At 45.1% G+C, this 18,187-nt stretch overlaps 2 protein-coding genes across 3 annotated transcripts in view; both read right to left on the bottom strand.

Annotated features, from left to right (window-relative positions):
* HHIPL2 (HHIP like 2) overlaps window positions 1-18,187 on the bottom strand; it is a 39,610-nt gene extending 21,423 nt beyond the window's left edge. The window contains exons 1-5 of the mRNA XM_054972420.1: window positions 17,591-18,187; window positions 11,674-12,326; window positions 8,893-9,036; window positions 7,477-7,808; window positions 608-734 (exon numbers count right to left, since the gene is read on the bottom strand). Coding sequence (XP_054828395.1) covers window positions 608-734; window positions 7,477-7,808; window positions 8,893-9,036; window positions 11,674-12,326; window positions 17,591-18,187 — 1,853 coding nt within the window. The remainder of the gene's footprint in view (window positions 1-607; window positions 735-7,476; window positions 7,809-8,892; window positions 9,037-11,673; window positions 12,327-17,590) is intronic.
* On the bottom strand, window positions 2,884-4,179 carry LOC129332331 (translation initiation factor IF-2-like). 2 transcript variants are annotated; one of them, XR_008597322.1, is made up of 3 exons: window positions 3,857-4,179; window positions 3,470-3,521; window positions 2,884-3,260 (listed from the first exon to the last, which is right to left on the bottom strand). XR_008597322.1 is itself a non-coding variant. In XM_054983378.1 (3 exons), exons 1-3 carry the CDS (start codon window positions 3,948-3,950, stop codon window positions 2,936-2,938), a joined length of 312 nt encoding a protein of 103 aa, XP_054839353.1. In that variant the 5' UTR covers window positions 3,951-4,179; the 3' UTR covers window positions 2,884-2,935. The 2 variants fall into 2 exon arrangements, 1 of the variants encoding a protein (XP_054839353.1); XM_054983378.1 differs by having other exon boundaries at window positions 2,884-3,101.

Here is an 18,187-nt window from a genome sequence, read left to right as displayed (position 1 = left end):
AAAACAAAACTTTATGTTTTATGGTTCCATAATTCCATTGTAAAACAGAAAACTCATGCTGAATTGTTACATCCCTAGCTGGATCCCTGGCTCTTAGCTGAGGTTATTTCTGCATTTAGCAGAAACAGTCTTGAAACACAGTGAACCAAACTAGTTTTGCTACTTGCTACTAGCAAGAGCTGTTTGGACCCTGCACCATTACACTACCACTTAACATAGCCCATTCTCCTCTTTCAGCATTGTTTTCCTTTCAGTAAGTACATTCTTTAACTAGTCTGGCAGGACCCATCATCCCATTCTTTCTATGGAGAGGTTCATCCACTCCTACTCATTCTTGTGAGCAGTAGGTAAAGATGAACCACTGAAATATATATAGGCTTAATGGGATATTAGTCACCTCCATGCCTTCAGCTGCCCATTTCCTCTTTTAAAGGGACAGGACACTTTCTCCAGGTCTGTTGGCAACCTTAGGCATACCTCTGCTGTTGCCTGATTGACTTCTAAAAAGCCTTAACACTTAGGACACATGCACCAAATAACCAAAATGCTAACTTTGAAGCTATGCACAATGGATTTACTATTCAAGGGAAACTAGTTTCTTTCTTACCCATTCATAAAATCTCCAAAGATGTAAAGACCATCCAGGTTTGGGGATTCACATCCTCTGTAAACATAGCCCCCAGTGACTGATTTTCCCACAGAGTGGTCATAGGCAAATATTGGAAGAATATCATCTGTTACAATAGAAAAAAAATACTCTTCAGTGAACAGACTCTCTCAAGTGGACTTGCTGCAAATTGACACCTAAATTCAAAACAAATTGGGCATTTCAGTAAAGTCAGTACAGATCTTACTAAAAGCCTATCATACGCCAGGGGGAAAATAGCCCTTAAACTATAATAGTGCCAGCACTGCTATTAAATGAAGTTGTATCATTTTAAAGAGCGTTCAGACTTCTTTCTTAAATAACAATATGCCCATTTCCATATTTGCAGTGGTTTGAAAAACAAACTATAACAGCTCTTTAAAATACATACACTGTCAACAGCTTCCTCCTCCTATGGTCAATGTGTGATCCAGGAAAGATGGATAAAGAGAAGGCCCAGGACTTTTCTCCCTCCCAAACTCATACTCCATTTATTTAGACTAAAGTAAAGAGAGGGCTCAAGTTGTTAGCCTCTTGTTCAGCTCTCAGATACTGATAGTGCAATCCTAAAAAAAGTTACACCAGTCTAACAGCGCAATCCTATGGCCGGCCCCAACGCCGGTGCAGCTGCACATGCGGTGTGGTGGCGGCGCCGGGCCGAATCCTGTGCCAGCAAACTGTGGCCACAGCGGCGCCAGCAGCAGCGCAGAGATGCAAATTGGTAGAACCAGAAAGTGTTGTGGGCGGGTCTGATGCACGGCCGCCGCCGGGCGCAGCCAAAGGGCGCTGTTCCTGACAAGCGGCAGGAGGAGGGGCCAGGATAGGCGCAGCCAATGGGCAGCACGCGATCCCGGCCAGGCCCCAGAGCAGCAGGCAAATCACGCCCATGCCGGAAGACCACACTGGCTCGTGCGTTGGGCGGGGCTCGCAGTCGGGAAGGAGAGGGGTGGGCATGGTCTGAGGAGCCTCTCCCTCGTTTGCCCAATGCAGCGCCAAGTCCGTGGCAGCTGTGTCCAGAGAGGTTGGCATGGGACTGCCAGGCGCCCTGCCATGAGGAATCCAGGGCAGCAGCCAGTCCCGGGAGGGTTGGCCTGAGGCCGCCACCCAGAGGCAGACACAGCGGGCCTGCCCCAGTCCCCATCCCAAGGCAAAGACCACAGACACCCGTTGCACAGAAATCAGTCTTTATTATTATATCATCCCACCTCCCCCAGCAGACTTGAGGAAGGGGAGGCGTGTAGGAGAGGCAGGGTGTCGAGGGCTGGGCAGAGCCCATTTGGAAGGACAGGCAGCCAGGGGCCCATCGATGGCCCGGGCACTGCCTCACCAGCCCCCTCCCCGCTCGCCCCCTGTGCCGTCCAGCGCCTGTGCGAGTGCATGGTCAGAAGCAGCTGCCTCTCCACCCGCCTTCCCGGCTGCGGCAACCAGGTCACGCAGCCAAGCCCCGCTTCGCTGTCCCCACCGCCCCAGGACCCTTCCCCCTTGTCTCCAGCAGCTGTATAACACCTTTGTCTGCGGCCCGCCTGTCCAGCAGAACACCCCACCCCCCGGAACGTGGCAGCGGGGCTCACCGGCGAGGCCGGCGGCCAGACCCCCTTGGCCGTCCACGGGCCCGGCCTCTTGCATGCAACTGGGCCCGAGGGAGGGGCGCCTCTGGGGCAGGTGGAGCTGCTGCAGCGGGCGGGGCCGGCGGGTTCAGGATGGCGACGAGCCGCCCGAGCAGGGCTTCGGCACGGGCTTGAGAGGCGCGGAGCCCCTCTCCCACCTCCAGTACCGTGGCCATGAACTCCCGCCCGCAGTTGTTCGCCTCCTCCCATGCGGCATGCACCTCTAGCCGCTCCCTCCTCCGGCGCGTGGAACCTCCTGCCCGGAATATGGCATCCGCCTGCCTCTACCCTAGTTTCTTTGCTGATGCGGCTAGGATTTGGGAGAGCGGACCGTTTCCCCTGCCATCTCCCGCCCCCCTGCAGCAGCACCCCTGGCAACCCTCTCCCTGGCTTATTATCGGGTGCCAGCTGCTCGCCCTACCAGGGACTGATCGCCCTTGGTGGCTCCCCCCTCCCCGCTGACATGCCCTGCCCCAACCCTCTACCTGACGTTACTGTGAGGGGAGGGGGGGCGGGGAGGCAGAACGGGGTCTGTCGGATACATTTGTGGCGATGTGCAGGTGGAGATATGTGACGGGAGTGTTGGGGGAGGGGCGGAGGACGAAGTCAGACTCGCAGAAACAGAAGGCAGTTGTTTGACAACTCGTTTTATTGCACTGGAACAAGTGGGCTTGTTTTTAGGCTAGCAAGGGAGTCGGAGCATTCCACACAGCCCTCCTTCCCGCTCGGAGGGACGGGGCTGGGATGCAGGCCACGGCGCGAAAGTGCTTCCTGGGCTGCAGCCAACCGTCCGACAGAGATGTTTGGGGAGGGCAGGACGCGGGGGAGCAGCCCTGCCCTGGACGTGCCTGTGGGGGAAAAAGACACATGTGGGCTTTGCCTCGTTCCACTGGCGAGGCAAGCCCCACACTCCGCCATCCGGGAGGATGCATATAGTCGACGCCAGCAGCGACCAGCTGATCCATGACGGTCTGGCGAGGATGCGCTCAGCCTTGGCAAGCCTTTACCTTTAAGGGAGGGAATGAGCTGGTCATAACAAACACCTGGTCGCATGTGGTTTTCGGGGCGCCTGCCTCTGAGGCGGCTGGGGCAGCCATGGTTGCCCCCCACCCCTGCTAGGCCTCACCCAAAGCAGCAAGTGAGCGGGTGGGTTCAGGTGAATGGGCGGTTTGCACTAATCTGCAGAACAGCCCCCCCTCCCCTACCTCCTCCTCACCTGTCAGCGCTCTGTCGGTCATCACCAGGCGGGAGCGCCAGAGTCAGGGCACCTGCAAGGAAACAGGAGAGGCTGCAGTTAATTTGCCAAGTGTCATTCCCTTCTGCCTCGGAAGGGTTAATTTGTTTGTGCTTAGTTAGAAGCAACGAGCTTGCATGAGTCCAGTTAGATGTTGAGTCATTCTTTCTGTCAGGGTAGAAAGGGAGTTAGGCAGACATTTGCACTTCTTCCCTTTTACGGGAAGTTCCTCCACTTTTTCGCAAAGTCCCCCGAGTGCATTCTGTGCCTGCCACCGTGAATGCCCTCACCCCCCTTCGGTGTTGAAAGGGGCAATGCCACGCAGCACACGGACAGAGGGGCAGAGCCTCCGGCCAAGTGCACACTTACCTGGGGTTTGGGCGGCGCTGGCCGGATGTTTTGTAGGGCACGTTCGCAGATGATTGGGTGCAGAGAGGGGGGCTCGTCCATTCCGGGCGCGCATGCTGATTGGTCCCCGGGATAGTTCTCATCCTATGCTCCTTCAGGCCATGGGGGCGGGGCGGGGCGCTCAGAGAGAGGGTCGTTTTTTTGCCGTTCCATGGGCGCCTATGGGCTACGCCTTCTTTTTCCATGGCGTAGCTTTTTTGCGCCGCTGTGGGCGTTCCCGCTTCTGGAGGGGCTTAGGGAGCGGACTAACTCCGGCCCCACCCTCCCCCCACGCCGGCGCAGGGCTCTACGCCACTCCTACGCCGCCGCCCGGGCGCCTGAGGCTTGCACCAGTGCAAGCCCGCCGGCGGGCCAGCGCCGCGTCCCAGCGCGGGCGGAGGGCGACTTACGCGGGCGTAAAGCCCAGATACGCGGTCGCAAGCCTTAGTTCGGTTCCTATTCACTTTCCCCGCCCTTCTTAGGATTGGGCTGCCCGTCCATTGAAGTAAATGGGCTTAGACTGGAGTAACTCTGCTTAGGATTGCACTGTAAATCAGCTTGATGGAAAATGGTACAACTACTGGGTCAAAAAAAATAGAAGAATGACTCCTAAGCTAGTCTTCTTGTACTGTTATTGAGGGGGAAATCATTGTTCCTGATAGGTAGAAAGCTAAATTTCTATCTTCTGTCAGTCATATCCAGGGTTGCCAGTTCTCCTCCTATAAAATGATCCAAACTTGTAACCAGTTTCAAAATGATCTTTTATAGTTCTCTAAAGTGCAGTAAGTGAGACAAGTTAAACATTTCATAAAGTGCTTATGTACAATAAATAAACATTTATTAAAACAGCAACTAGTTCCATCATCTTTCTATACACATCAATAAATACAAATGCAATCAACCATCGACAAATAGTTCTGGCTGCATGACATGATTAGTAAAATATTTCCTTTGCTTTCACAAGAGCCACAAAAAGTCCATGCCCAAAGGCTACGATCCTACTGTTGCTGAAAATGAGTAAGAACCATAAATAATTGTTCATGTAACAACTAATTTCCTCTCTTTACGTTCACAGGTCTGCGAAGATGTCAGCTGCCCTGCTCCATGCGCTCAACAAGACGCTGGCTCCACTCTTGTTTCGAACCTCTTCCCCAGGAGCATGCCTTGTTGTCATAATTCTCCAACAGTCAGTCTGCCATTACAAATCAACTGGACAGCTGTTTCCTGTCAGGAGCCGCACCACAGGAATCACCTGAAACTCTACAGTTTTACCAAAGAGTTTCAGATGATTCCTAGAGAGGGATGACATCACTTCTGGGGTTTCCCCAGAAGTAATGTCATGCCATCACTGCCAGTGCCCCATGTTTCTGCCTGCTCTGAGTCCCACCAGTTGCCAGGCCATGCATACCTGATTTTTGCAGTATAATATAGAGGGCTTTAAAGGATGAGGAAATCCTGCAAGCCAGTTAATATCACAGAAGTAACTAAAGAGCTAGTACTAATTGGCTAGACTGGAGGTCCCAAGTGTGAAACCCACATGTACCATGGCACCTGCCAGCACCTGTCCTGGTGCCTGCCAAGTGTTTTAGAAAGTGGGTAGACTAGGTAGGCTCCTTCCCAGGAGGGCTTCTGATTGGCCTTTGGAGATCTGATTGGATGTACAGTTTAAAATAATGTTTTGATGGCAGCAGCAGAAATATATGATCGGGTATTTCAGGATTTTTTAAAAAGCTGAAAAATATCTTACTGGTATTTTGGGGGTATGTTTAGAAGTACCAGCTGATATGTGGATTCTCAGATATACCAGTATTGTTGGTACTGTTTAATCCCGAAAATATTTGAAATAACTAGGATCAGAATTTTCAAGGTCACAGAAGGTTTTTTTCCTTGCTTCGAGGGGTTTTCCAGTCAAAAAAAGGAAGGAGAAGGGAGGGAGGCAATTCTCACAGACAAATGGCATCGCACATTAGGGGGAGCTCAACTGTCTGTCCAATCATGATGATTCTCTCATATGGTCTATGAGAAAAAATACCAATTTTTTTCCAGAGCACATCTTTAGGCAGCTCCTACCACTCTGTTGGCTTTATTCTCTCTCTAAGTCATCTTTCCCAGCGTATTTTTTAAAATTACTCTTTTTTCCTCTGCTCTTGGATAGCCTCTGTATATGAATGTGCTGCCACCTCCCATAGTGGCCATTTTGTGGCTGCATAAAATGTGTCAGAATTACAAAGGTGGTCACAGTGTCAAAAAGGTTGGGGGGCCCCAGGCTGGACTATCTGTTTGGTGAAGCACTACATCAAATTAAACCCTTCCTGGGGTAACATCCAAAAAAACACAACACTCCATTGTGTTGCTACTGTGATCTGTGCAAAAATCACTCCATTTCTTAGCTATGATGATAATGTACCCTGGAGTTTAAGTGAAAGTTATCCACTAAAAGTACTACATTACAAACATATATTGGTGTGATGACAATTTAACTGTTACCGTTTTTGCAAGAGAGTCTTGGAGGTTGTCGTTTGGTGAGGATGCTGAGCATTTTCTGTTGAAAATCCCTAGCCCCTCTTACAGCACTACGATTGCTAGTGTGTCCTAAGCAGAAGGTATGACTAATTTAAGTATATAATGTGGAACTGCTCCACAATCTTCCAACAATACATCTGAGAGAAAAGAACAAATCAAATCTTCTCTCAACCCAAAATTGTTTACTTGCTTTGACAATCACCGAAGCCCAAGAACAAGAGAAAGAAATCCAGGGTTCACACTACACACTAATGCACATAATTTCCAAAGTATGAGCTTTTGACAGTCAAAGCTCTCTCTTGACAGTTCATACCTTGGAAATCTAACTGGTATTTAAAGTACTATTGGACACAGATCTTACACTTCGACTGCAGACCAACACAGCTACTCACTTGAAACTAATGCATATAATGATGCCTTTTTAAAAATGTAAGATAAACTTACAACTTAGAGCACAGAAATTTTGAGGAAGTGGTCGGGGAGGACGTGTTGAAATCATCAACAGACACAGCTCTTCTGTTTCACCAGAGACAGAAGCTTATCTGCATCTGTTTCAAACATTTCTTGTGAGAAGAATTTTCAAAACGCATGGAATTTTACCTTACATTTCTAACCGCAAAAGGAAATTTACATAGCTTTGTTTTACTAGGAATCTTTGCTGTTAGATTCAAATGTTCTTATTATTGAAATGTTATATTTCGTAATCAGCATATTGATTGACTGAATAGTTTTATCATACTTGTAATCTACTTTGAGTCCCAGTGAGAAAGGCAGGCTATAAATGAAAATAAATAAATAAACTGCATCTTTTAGCTTGGGCTTTGACTCCCAATCCTTCTTACCACTCCCACCTCATTTCCCTGCTCGAAATCCTCCCTCAAAATGCTTTCCCCCTCAAATATTTCAAATACATGTCTAGCCTCACTGATAAGTAGGAACTATGAATACTTCCTACCTTACATATCTGCAAAGTTCCTTGGAAATATTATGTTAATTTTATGTTTAAAAAAATTGTTAAGCAGATATTCCTAGAAACAGGAGGCCTTTCCATGTATGTGCAAAAAACAACTTTTTCTTACCTAAAGAGGAATTGTGACAGAGCTTTATATCATAGCATTCAAATCCTTCCTTAGCTCTCCAGCCATAGTTTCCACCTTTAACAATGATGTCCACTTCTTCAAACTTGTTCTGCCCAACATCGCCACAGAATATTCTTCCCCTTCCTTTGTGAGTAACCGGATTGCCTCTGTCCACAGAACAACGCCACATGTTCCTCACCCCATAGGCATAGACTTCTGGGAGAACTTTAGGGTCTGAAGCAAATGGGTTGTCAAGAGGGATGTGGTAAGGCTTCCCATTGGAACCTCTGCCATCCACATCTATCCGCAAAACTTTTCCTAAAAAACTACTCCTAAGAGGAAATCAAGGCATAAATCAATAATTAATGAAAATAAAATAGAAACAGAAGATATATAAATGTAAACATTAGAATAGTTACACAGATTGGTTGTTCACAAAGTGATCTCTAGGAACTGTGACCATAATAAAAATTCAAAAGATAGATAAGACGGGGAAAACTCAAGACACATAATTCAATAACAAGATGCAAGTATTGGATGCTGTCACTGTGCACTTATTTGTTGTAATTTTTGAAATCTGTAACAGTGGTTTTGTTTATTTATGCATAATCCTCCTCAAAAGTTTGTTAAGGTCTGTGGTTTATTGACAATCAGTCCCCTTTACTTTAAGGCTTTCTAATAGTTCTTTGGAAAATCAGTGTATTCCTATAATAATTCAAAAGGAACCAATGCATTCCAATAGCCACATATCACATGAAGCTGCCTCATACAGAATCAGACCATTGGTCCATCGAGGTCAGTGCTGTCTACTCTGGCAACGGATCTCCAAGTCTTGGCTAAAGGTCTTTCATATCACTTACTAACAGATGATTTAACTGGAGATGCCATGGACTGAGCCTGAGACCTTCTGCATGCCAAGCAGATGCTCTACTACAGAGCCACAGCCCCCCGCCAAGTGCATACTCCCCCTCTACTTTTATAAAAAATCTCCAAAAAAACTGGACAGGTGAGGTTAGGCAAATTTTCTACTGATTTCTAAGAGCTCTGCCTTTCCACTTGATTGGAAGCATACAAGGGTGCCACAGTGATGGTATTTTTTCAAGGTTATTTAAGTTTCTCGGTCCACCCTTGGTGGGTATGTTCATAGGATCAATATGCTAATATTATATAGTCATTTACTTATTTATTTAAAGACATCTATTCCACTAGTCTATTGAATGCTGTTCAAAGCAACTTACCTAAATGATGAAAAAATCTATACGATGATCAAATAACCTAACGAAAAGGTACCTCATACAGAAATCAACAAAACAAGCAGCATTATTAAAACATACAATTTGCTTTTTAAGATAAACTTCGCTTCCTCTTATACTTAATCATTTAAATACAATAAGATGTTCCTGTTCTCCAGCTTACTTGTTCTGAGCATTTCCAAATTTACCAAAAGGGTCCCCAGCTTTCCCTCCATCCCCTGTAAACAGGTACATATATCCATCCAGACCAAAGAGGACTTGTCCTCCATTATGATTTGCAGCTGGCTCTTCAATCTCCAAGAGGTTCCTGGAAAGAAAAAGAACAGAGTTTAGAACATATATAGAAAAGGGAGGGGAAGACAGTTGGAATATGTGGATAAGATCCAAAGCCTTAGTAGGTTACAAAAACATACTACTTATTCAGTCACTGTCTTTAGAACAATTTGGTTGATGTCTCCACATTATTTAAGTTTTCGTCGACTAATCAAGAAGGAGCTTAACATTCCTTTGCAAATGTTATCCTTCTGCTGCTATCTCTTCATCACATCACCATTTTACAGGTATATCAAGCATATAATCGTTCCTTTCAGAAGATAAGCTATTTCAGAATATTGTGTCTATCAGCAAGTATAGGCCAGTAAATGGAAGTGGCCCCCTAAACATGGGCTTTGGCCAATGTACAGGTCTTTTGAGGTCAAACTATTGCTCCACACAAAGATAGTAGCCTTAAACTATAGTCAAATCCAGAAGAACCAGAGCACAAATCACAAATTGCAAGTGCTGGTGCTACATGATCCTTTGTTCTCTTATATTTAACGCCAATCTAAAAATAACTGGTTGCCTATTTATTTGTGTATTTAATTCATGTCATTAATTTTAACCTTTAAAAAAAGTCTTTAGGATTTGAGAAGCACATGCTTGTAAGTTCCACCTGTCCCTATATAAACCCACTTACCAGCTCAGCAGCTCCTCTTTCTAGGCAGGTTCATTCAGAGAAGGCAAGCCTTCTGGTTTTCCCAGAGACATCCCTGCGCTGAGCTGATAGTCGTGCTCTGGATTTCCATGCTTCCCCAGGTACACATGATCCTAATTCAGTTTAAGACTGGTCACAGGGAGAGAGACCTTTCCCCATGCCATTTGCCTAACTTGAAAGCATCCCAGGAAGCCACAGTCTGCCCCTTTGGGGAAACATAACATATAGTCCATCAATACATGCAAAGACTTCAATAGGGCCATTTCAGGTTGCAAAAGCAACCCGAACACTATGGTCCCAATCCAAATTGGACACAGATGCACTGGGACACCAGAACACATCTCTCAACCCAACCCAGGAAACATCTCCAAGCAGACGTAATGCACAGTTAGGCCCTCAGTTGTTGTTCCCATTATGTGGAACAATTCAGGTGAATGGGAATAATGCATACAGCCCCTTTTCTTGACTACTTTTCACAAACACTCTGGTGGATCCAAGCAACTGTCTGTTCAACATCTTTTTTGTGGGGGCATCCCAGCTTTGGAAGCTACTAAATGGTGCCTCTTCATGTTTCCAAGCACATCTTCTTTATTATTTTTAATTAAAAAATATGTATCCTGCCTCTCAGCCTGAAGAGATTCTGAAGTAGCAAACAACGATTTAAATTTAAACATTTTATTGTAAAAAGAATTTAAAAACCTGTAAAATTTACAACAGACTCCTACATCCAATCAATACTGCACATGCAAACCCCAACGGCATCCCCGGGGCAGTTTCAGGTAAGGAAAACAGTGCCGAGGGAAAGTTGGAGTCCCTCCAGTCCTAACCTGCACAGAAATCCTGATCTGAATCAGGTCCCTGTGGTGCTTGGGAACTGAGTTCCCATAGGGACTGAGGAATAAAAAGATTGCTAAAGGAAGATAGGAAGATGACAGAGAAGCTAAATTAATTCTTCACATTTGTGTCCACTTTGGAAAGAGTTGGACATGTACCCAGGCCAGAGCAACTATTTTCAGGAAGGGGAGTCTGAAAAACTAAATCAAACTGAGTTGATGAGAGATGTTCTAGACTTACTGGGGAAATTAAAAACCAATATGTCGTCAGGTCCTGAAGGCATACACCCAAGGGTTCTTAGGACATTCAAATGTGAAATTGCTGATCTACTAACCAATATATTTAATTTGTCACTAAAATCAGCCACTGTACCAAAGAACTGGGAAGTGCTACACAGATTTTTTTTTAAGGTTCCAGAGGGGAACCAGGAAATGACAGGCCAGTTAGTCTGATGTCTGTCTCCAGCAAATTAGTAAAAATTGTTATCAAAGACAGAATTATTAGGCACACAGAGAAACAAAGGCTGAAGAGGAAAAATCAGCATTGCTCCTGCAAAGGGAAGGTGTGCCTTAAGTCATCAATATTTTGGAGTTCTTTGAGAACAGAACAAGCATGTAGAGGTAACCCAGTATGCATTATGTACTTGCAACAGTAGGATTTGAGTCCAGTGGTACCACAGAAACCAACAAGATTTTCAGGATATAAGCTTTCAAGAGTCAAAGCTCTCTTCTTTAGATACTTGGACTTTCAAAATATATTTGTCAAGGTTCAAATTTGGCTCTGGGGGACATAAGTTCTATCAGAAAGTCATTCTGTGGCCCTGGACAGGTCAACAGTACTTGACATTCCATCCTTACCGTGTTGTCCCTTCCTTGTCTAGCAGTAGATAATGTGCTTCTTTTATACAAATGTGCAATTATTATAATATTGTGCTTTTTTATGCAGATTACAGAATACAGTGTTTCTTGAGGCCTAAGTAGGATTTATTTATTTTAGCAAGTATACACCAACACTATATTTCAGCCTAACCTGTCTCACAGGGTTATCAGGACAAAATAAGAGAAAGCTTTGCTTGCTAGAATTTGCATTCCACAGAAAAGAAATCTAATTTTTTTTTTAAAAGAACTTCTATGTTACCTTTCTGAATTTGGATCAGCCTTGTTGACATCTAATGGAGAGGCTGTTAGTTCGCTGATCCGGATTTTCTCCACTTTTTTCCTGTCCAAATATGAGTAGTAAATGTAGAATTTCCCATTGTCTTTGTACTTGGGATGGAAGGCCATGCCAAGGAAACCTCTCTCATCGCCTATCCAAGGGGTAGCTAGAACCAACTTCTTAATATCCAGAAAGGGCTCTTCCAGTCGACTCCCATCTGGAAGATAGACCCAAATAATGCCCACCTGCTCAGCCACAAACATACGATGGGTGTTGTCATTAGCATGCACCATCAGGACTGGATTCCTCAGCCCATTGGCCACTTCTCTTAGGCACAGCTGAAGGCAGCCTTTCTTGTCCTCCACCACAGAGCCCAGGTTATGATTAAGGTCTGTGTTTTTCAACACATTGGGGAAGCAATAGTCTTGATCCTGGATGTTGAGGAGATTGCAGAAGCGGGTCTTATTCTTCTCACAACATTCCTGGATGTGTTTGTCATCAGTCAGAAAAGTGATTGCAGAACGGCAATATAAGTGGAACTCTGAACAGTAGTCAGAGCAAAGGCCAGGGAGGTTCCGAAGAGGTGTCTGAGGGTTCTCTGCATCATAGAGATGTGCTGCATAGGGTGAGCATTCCTATCAAGGAGAAAATAATTCTGTTAGAACTGTACACCTGAAATTGATGGTGTGGCTGCTATTACACCTCTGAAATATCTGTCCAGTCTGTGCATTTGTAAACATATTACTGTGTTCCACAAATGTCTAGTCCAGCAGTCCCCAACTTTTTTGGAACCAGGGACCAGCTTCATGGAAGGCAATTTTGCCACGGACCGGGGGGGGGATGGTTTCGGGATGATAAAATTGTGAACTTTATTTCTATTATTACATTATATAATGAAATAATTATACAACTCACCACAATGCAGAATCAGTGGGAGCCCTGAGCTTGTTTTCCTGCAACTAGACAGTCCTGTCTGGGGGTGATAGGAGACAGTGACACCCAAAGTGTGTTGCTTATGTCCAATCTACTCCATGATCTCATTTTGGTTGCTGTCAGCTGCAGCACACAGAGCCGCCCAACAGCTGTACCACCACAAAGTCTATATTTTTTAGCGCAACTGTGCAGGCAGGAGGCCAGTGGCGCTTCTCCACTCTCCAGCAGTGGCCACACCACTGGAGGAGAGGAAGAGGCAGGCAGAGGAAGACTGGGACAGACGTCAGGTGATGCTCAGGGCAGCTGGCTGCCCAGTAGGCCCGGTGGTGACTGGAGGAGGCAGAGGTAGACTGGGGCAGGCAGCAGGCGGTGCTCAGGGCAGCTGGCTGCCCGGCAGGCCTGACAGTGACCCAGCACACAAAGGCGCGAGGGCAGGGCGGCGGCAGCAGCTCCAGCAAGCGCAGCCACACCAACCACAGCACAAGGCAGCAACTGCGCGTGTGCCGGCTGGGAGCGGGAGAGACCCCGAGGCACGATGGGAGTCAGCCGGCCAGGCGAGGTGATATTTCTAATAAAGGTGCAGGGCCGGCCAGGCAAGATGCGGCTGCCCCTCCCTAAATGGCGACCGCCTACCTTGCCTGCTCCTTGGAGTCGGCTTTGCGCTTGCCCACCATTCACCTCCTGTGCGGCCCGGTTGCTAACAGGCCGCGGACCGGTCCCGGTCCGCAGCCTGGGGGTTGGGGACCCCTGGTCTAGTCCTTCCTGCCCTAAAAGAGTCTGACTTTGTCTTAAACTTCCCACTGCTCATGTTAAAACACAAAATGAAACAATGCATGCAATACACACACCAGAGTTAAAGAAACTGAAAAGTGATTAGTTAAATTCTGGAGGGAGTTAATTTGAAATGGGTTGATTTGTAAATTTATTTACATGCACATAAAATCAAGAGTGGGGAGAATATACAATAGAATGATACACATCACCTTTAAAATGCTCTGCAGTTCAGAATTCTATACAAGTCTGTACATTTTGCCAAGCCCCTTATCACATGCAATGGGTTATTTTCCCAGCTGGAAGAAATTCTAGAATACTGACTAGCATGAAGAGCAGAATATTGTACTGTAGAAGATATCAAAAGAAAGCATGTATGGGAATACCGATAATAATATTTCTTCTAGATGGGCTCTTGTGCCTTTAACCATTCCATGATTATAGATGCAAACTCAGCAGAGGGAAGCCTTTCTCCCAGGGGTATGAAATGGTGGAAGAAGGTTTCACCCACTGAACGTCTGCCATTGTAAAATTATTAAAGGCACAGGAAATTGCCAAGAAATAGCTGGGAACTCTTTAACTTCTAGAGACAGGAGAAAACACTCAGGTTGCCAACTGCCTGGAGGAAATGCCCGGTCTTTTGAATAGAGGCTTAATGGGATGTTATTTCCCAGGGATCTTACCCACCTCTATGCTGTGAACAACTTTGACTGCCCATTTCCACACATTAAACTTCTGTTAAAGGGGCATTTTTCTACAAGGCCTGTTGGCAACCCTAGCAAGGCACTCCTAGTAAGGCATGAATTATCACATGGAAAAGTTTGGCATGGAAACCTCAGTGATACAGTTACAGTGTTAAATCCTCAGACATTAGTATGGTGTTGAAAAAAATGTTGCCTCTGGAAAAAAATAGATTTCCTTTCCCCCACCATTTTCTTTGGATCAACACTCTCTCTTAAAATCCTGGATTTGCTCATGCATTGTCTGTGCTTCATAGAATGCAAGCCATGTCTGTTGTGGCTAACTGTCTGAGGTGAAGACATTCCTCAGGGCCTACACAACCTTTCTGCAATTAGGAGGCCTTGCAGTAACGGCTGTTCGGTCTGTTTTATTTCCCTCATCTGTGTGAAGTTGCTACTGATTATTCCACATTCAAATTCAAAGGACTGATGATATGAACTGTAATGACAATATGAACTGTAATGACAATTGCATTTGTCACTTTATCATAATTTTCACTCTTCATCCATCTGTTAGCTGCTATGAACCTCCGGAGATGTAACAGATTCCAATAAACGAATCAAGTACCTAAATAAATAAAAATTGAGGTTTGGGTAATATGCTCCTTTAAAGTTTATTGACTAATTAATTAAAATGAAAATGTTTAGTCAGCTAAAAACTATCTAATGACAGCAGAACGTTGACTCTGGCTTGTATCCAACCACCCACAACTTCATTGAGTGGGACCTTCCCACTTCTCCATTCTGTGCAATCCCCTAAAATACTGCTCCTAGGAACCAGCAGACCCTCAGGAGCAGCAATAGGGACAATACGGTGGAAAGGAGCAATCAGCAGAAATCACTGCTCCCTTTCACAATTTATCCTCAATAAATAAATGTATTTATTTATGTTATTTATTGTCTGTCTTTCTCCTTGGGACTCAAAGCTGACTACATCGATACAATCAATAGGATGGGACATCCAATAAACAATGCAAGTATTTGGATTTGTTGAAATCAACCAGAAATCTGAAAAAAGAACTGAAGCAAAAACGTAAGTTTTAACATGACATGTTAGACCATGCAGAAAATAACATAGTAAGGTCCTACTTACAGCAATAGGTAACATGAGCTATACATAGTAGCATAGACCATAGTAGCATAGTTCCATCCTGTATGCTACAACTCTATTACCTTTGTAGAAAAATCCTCTTGAATCATTCAGCTTTGCATAGTTTGCAGAAAACCAGAAAAGTGTATGCCTCTGTTAGGGTTGCCAGCCTCCAGGTAGTGGCTGGAGATCTCCTGGAATTACTAGTCTCCAGGCCACAGAGATCAGTTCACCTGGAGAAAATGGCTACTTTGGGGGATGGACCATAGTCTTTTCCCTCCCCAAACCCCACTTTCTCCTGGTTTCTCCAGGTTTCACTCCCTAGATCTCCAGGAATTTTCCAACTTGGAGCTGGCAACCCTAGCCTCTGTTCTTATTATGCATTTGAGCAGTACGTTAATGTACAAACTGCCCTACAGTTTTTAGCTGCTGGAACTATATAACATTTATATCGCACTTTTGAATTCTAAAATTCTGAGGCTTTGGCCAAAAATATATCACACAAAAACTGACCTTTGCAGTAGTTTTTACAACCCGACTTACGAAACGTGATTAAGACAATTTTTCATCAGAACCACAATGCAAAGGAGCCAACAACCCTCAAGCTTATTCACTGTTCCTAGAATGGCATTAATTTCCCCACCCAGCTGTTTTAAATGCTTTAAATTTCTTTCAGGGTGGGTGTTTTAGGGGGTGTTGGCGCATGTGCTTCTTATATTGACCCCCCCCATAAGAATTTTGGCCCTGTGTTCCTGTAAAATTATTGGGCTTTTCCCCTGAAAATGGTTCCATTTCAACTTTACAATCATAGCAGTCTTTCTCCTAAAAGGAGATTCAGTACACACAGATAATATTTTAGGACTAAGGAAGCTTAGCTGCAAGATTAATAAATGTTTAACGAGTGTGTTTTGGCTGGGCTGCTTTGTGCTGGCAGATGGTGGCCTGAATGACTAACATGGTGTCACTAACAAGACAGCGATTTCTGTCTATAAATCAGTGGGTAGACAGGAGACCAGGAAGGATTGCGCCCTTAGCTAATTGTTCTCCAAACCCCCCTCTGGCCCGTTCCCTTAGCCAGATGGGGCAGCCTGAAGCTAGAAAGCAGCCTGAAGGGACAACCAAAACTGGAGGGTTGACTCTTCGGCGGCTTGAATGCCAGCTGTTTTATCTGAGGCTGCTTTCAGAACGGCAGCTTTTGCAGGGCACTAGGCAGGAGCACAATCTAAACACATTCATGGCATCTGAAAATCAAAACACCCAAGTCCACGGGCTGGTTTTGGTCTGCTGTCCAATCGGTCTGCATTTGCAAGCAAAATGAAGACCGTCTTGTGTTCTGTTTTCAGATGTGAAAATATTAGTATAATCTTCCCAACAAGCCATTTTTTCTTTACTTGATCAAGACTTTGGTTATCACAGTGAATAAGTTTGTAGCCTTTTTCAGTGTGAAATATGCTTTAGAGTTACTTTCTACTGAGCATCATAACAATCTTGTGAAGAGGCAGGTTGAGAATGATTAATCAAGGGAAGCATAACTCACTCATTTAAGCTGCAGACAGAATAAATTTTAAAAGGGTTTTAAGAGGGTTTTCTGGCTCATGGCTCATTTGCCCCACAGTGCCTGCAGATTTTTAACAAATACAGAAGCCTGAAAAACCTGTGGGCCTGACGCAAAAGTGATGTGAGGCACCATACTAGAAGCTACAATCCTTCTTTCAAACTTTAAGATTGCAGTACAGGGGTGGGGGGAGGGGAATCCTATTTTTTCTCTCTAGCCTTAGCATCATGTGTGTCTCTGAGTCTCCCACACAGTCAAAGACAGAATTCTATACAGTAGTTTAGAATTAATTACTACAATGGCATTGCTTAGAGCAGTATTGCAGCATTTTGATACCTGACAGAGATGTAGAATTCATCAAGGAATTATGATATTCACCCCTGGCTAATGCCACATAGATACATATTTTTCCCATCTTATCTCCAAGCAGTCAAGGATTCTCTCCCTTCATTTTGACCTCACAACACCCCTGCAAGGTAGGTCAGGTGAAGTGCGAATCAGTGGGGCTTTGAACCCTGGCCCTATCTGATATTCTAACCACTCCACCCCATTCACATTGATCATATTGACTTACTCTGTATAATCTGCCTTGAGTCTCGATGAGAAAGGCAGACTATAAATAATATAAAATAAATAAATACACATCAATTTGCCTATAGAGAAAATATTGCTGAAGTATTCCCCAGTAACCACAGATGCAAAATCATTTGTCTAGTTACATTCATTTTGTGCCCCTCACTCCAAGGGTCATGATATCTTATAGCAAAGCTCTTAAGGGTGCATAATGAAGGCTACTAACCACTGTCTTACCTGACACAAGATATCTTTGATGTATCCTCCACACAATTTGTATGCCTGGGGATCAATGTAATCCATAATCTCCCAGTATTTGGCTGCAATGGCATTGTCCTTTTCCTGGTCACAGCAGCCAAACGTCTCATAGGCAGAACAAAACTCCAGATGAAAGGGAGGCTGGAAGGGAGGGCCATAATCTAGGCACTGAGGGTGCCCCAGAAGTATCCCTGCTTGGTACAACAGGGTGAAGAAGAAGCAGAGGAAAAAACTGGAGGACCTTGTAGAAATCCTGCAGTTTCTGCTTTTGTGGGAGCCAAAAGAAACTTTCTTCGCTGGAGGTTTCCTGAGGTGAGAAGTATTAGAGATGTGACCACCTAGAAGATTAAGGCTTTTCATCTTCTGAGCTTCGAAATGTCTCAGCAGTACAGAGCTCAATATTTGCTTAGGTTTGCTTACTTTCTCTCTCAAACTCGCTCCCCCATTGCTTACTGTTGGTGAGCTGAGAAAGAAAACTCTCCAGACAGCCTCTGCATCTCCAGACTGCAAAAGCCTTTCCCCGCCTCCTTTGTGTAAATTTCTCTGGCCCTTGAAAGAGCCTACCAGATGCCACAT

Source organism: Eublepharis macularius, chromosome 1 (genome assembly GCF_028583425.1).
Source record: "Eublepharis macularius isolate TG4126 chromosome 1, MPM_Emac_v1.0, whole genome shotgun sequence".
NCBI lineage: Eukaryota > Metazoa > Chordata > Lepidosauria > Squamata > Eublepharidae > Eublepharis > Eublepharis macularius.
Note: the sequence above shows the minus strand (reverse complement) of the source record. Positions and strands in the feature narration are given on the sequence as shown.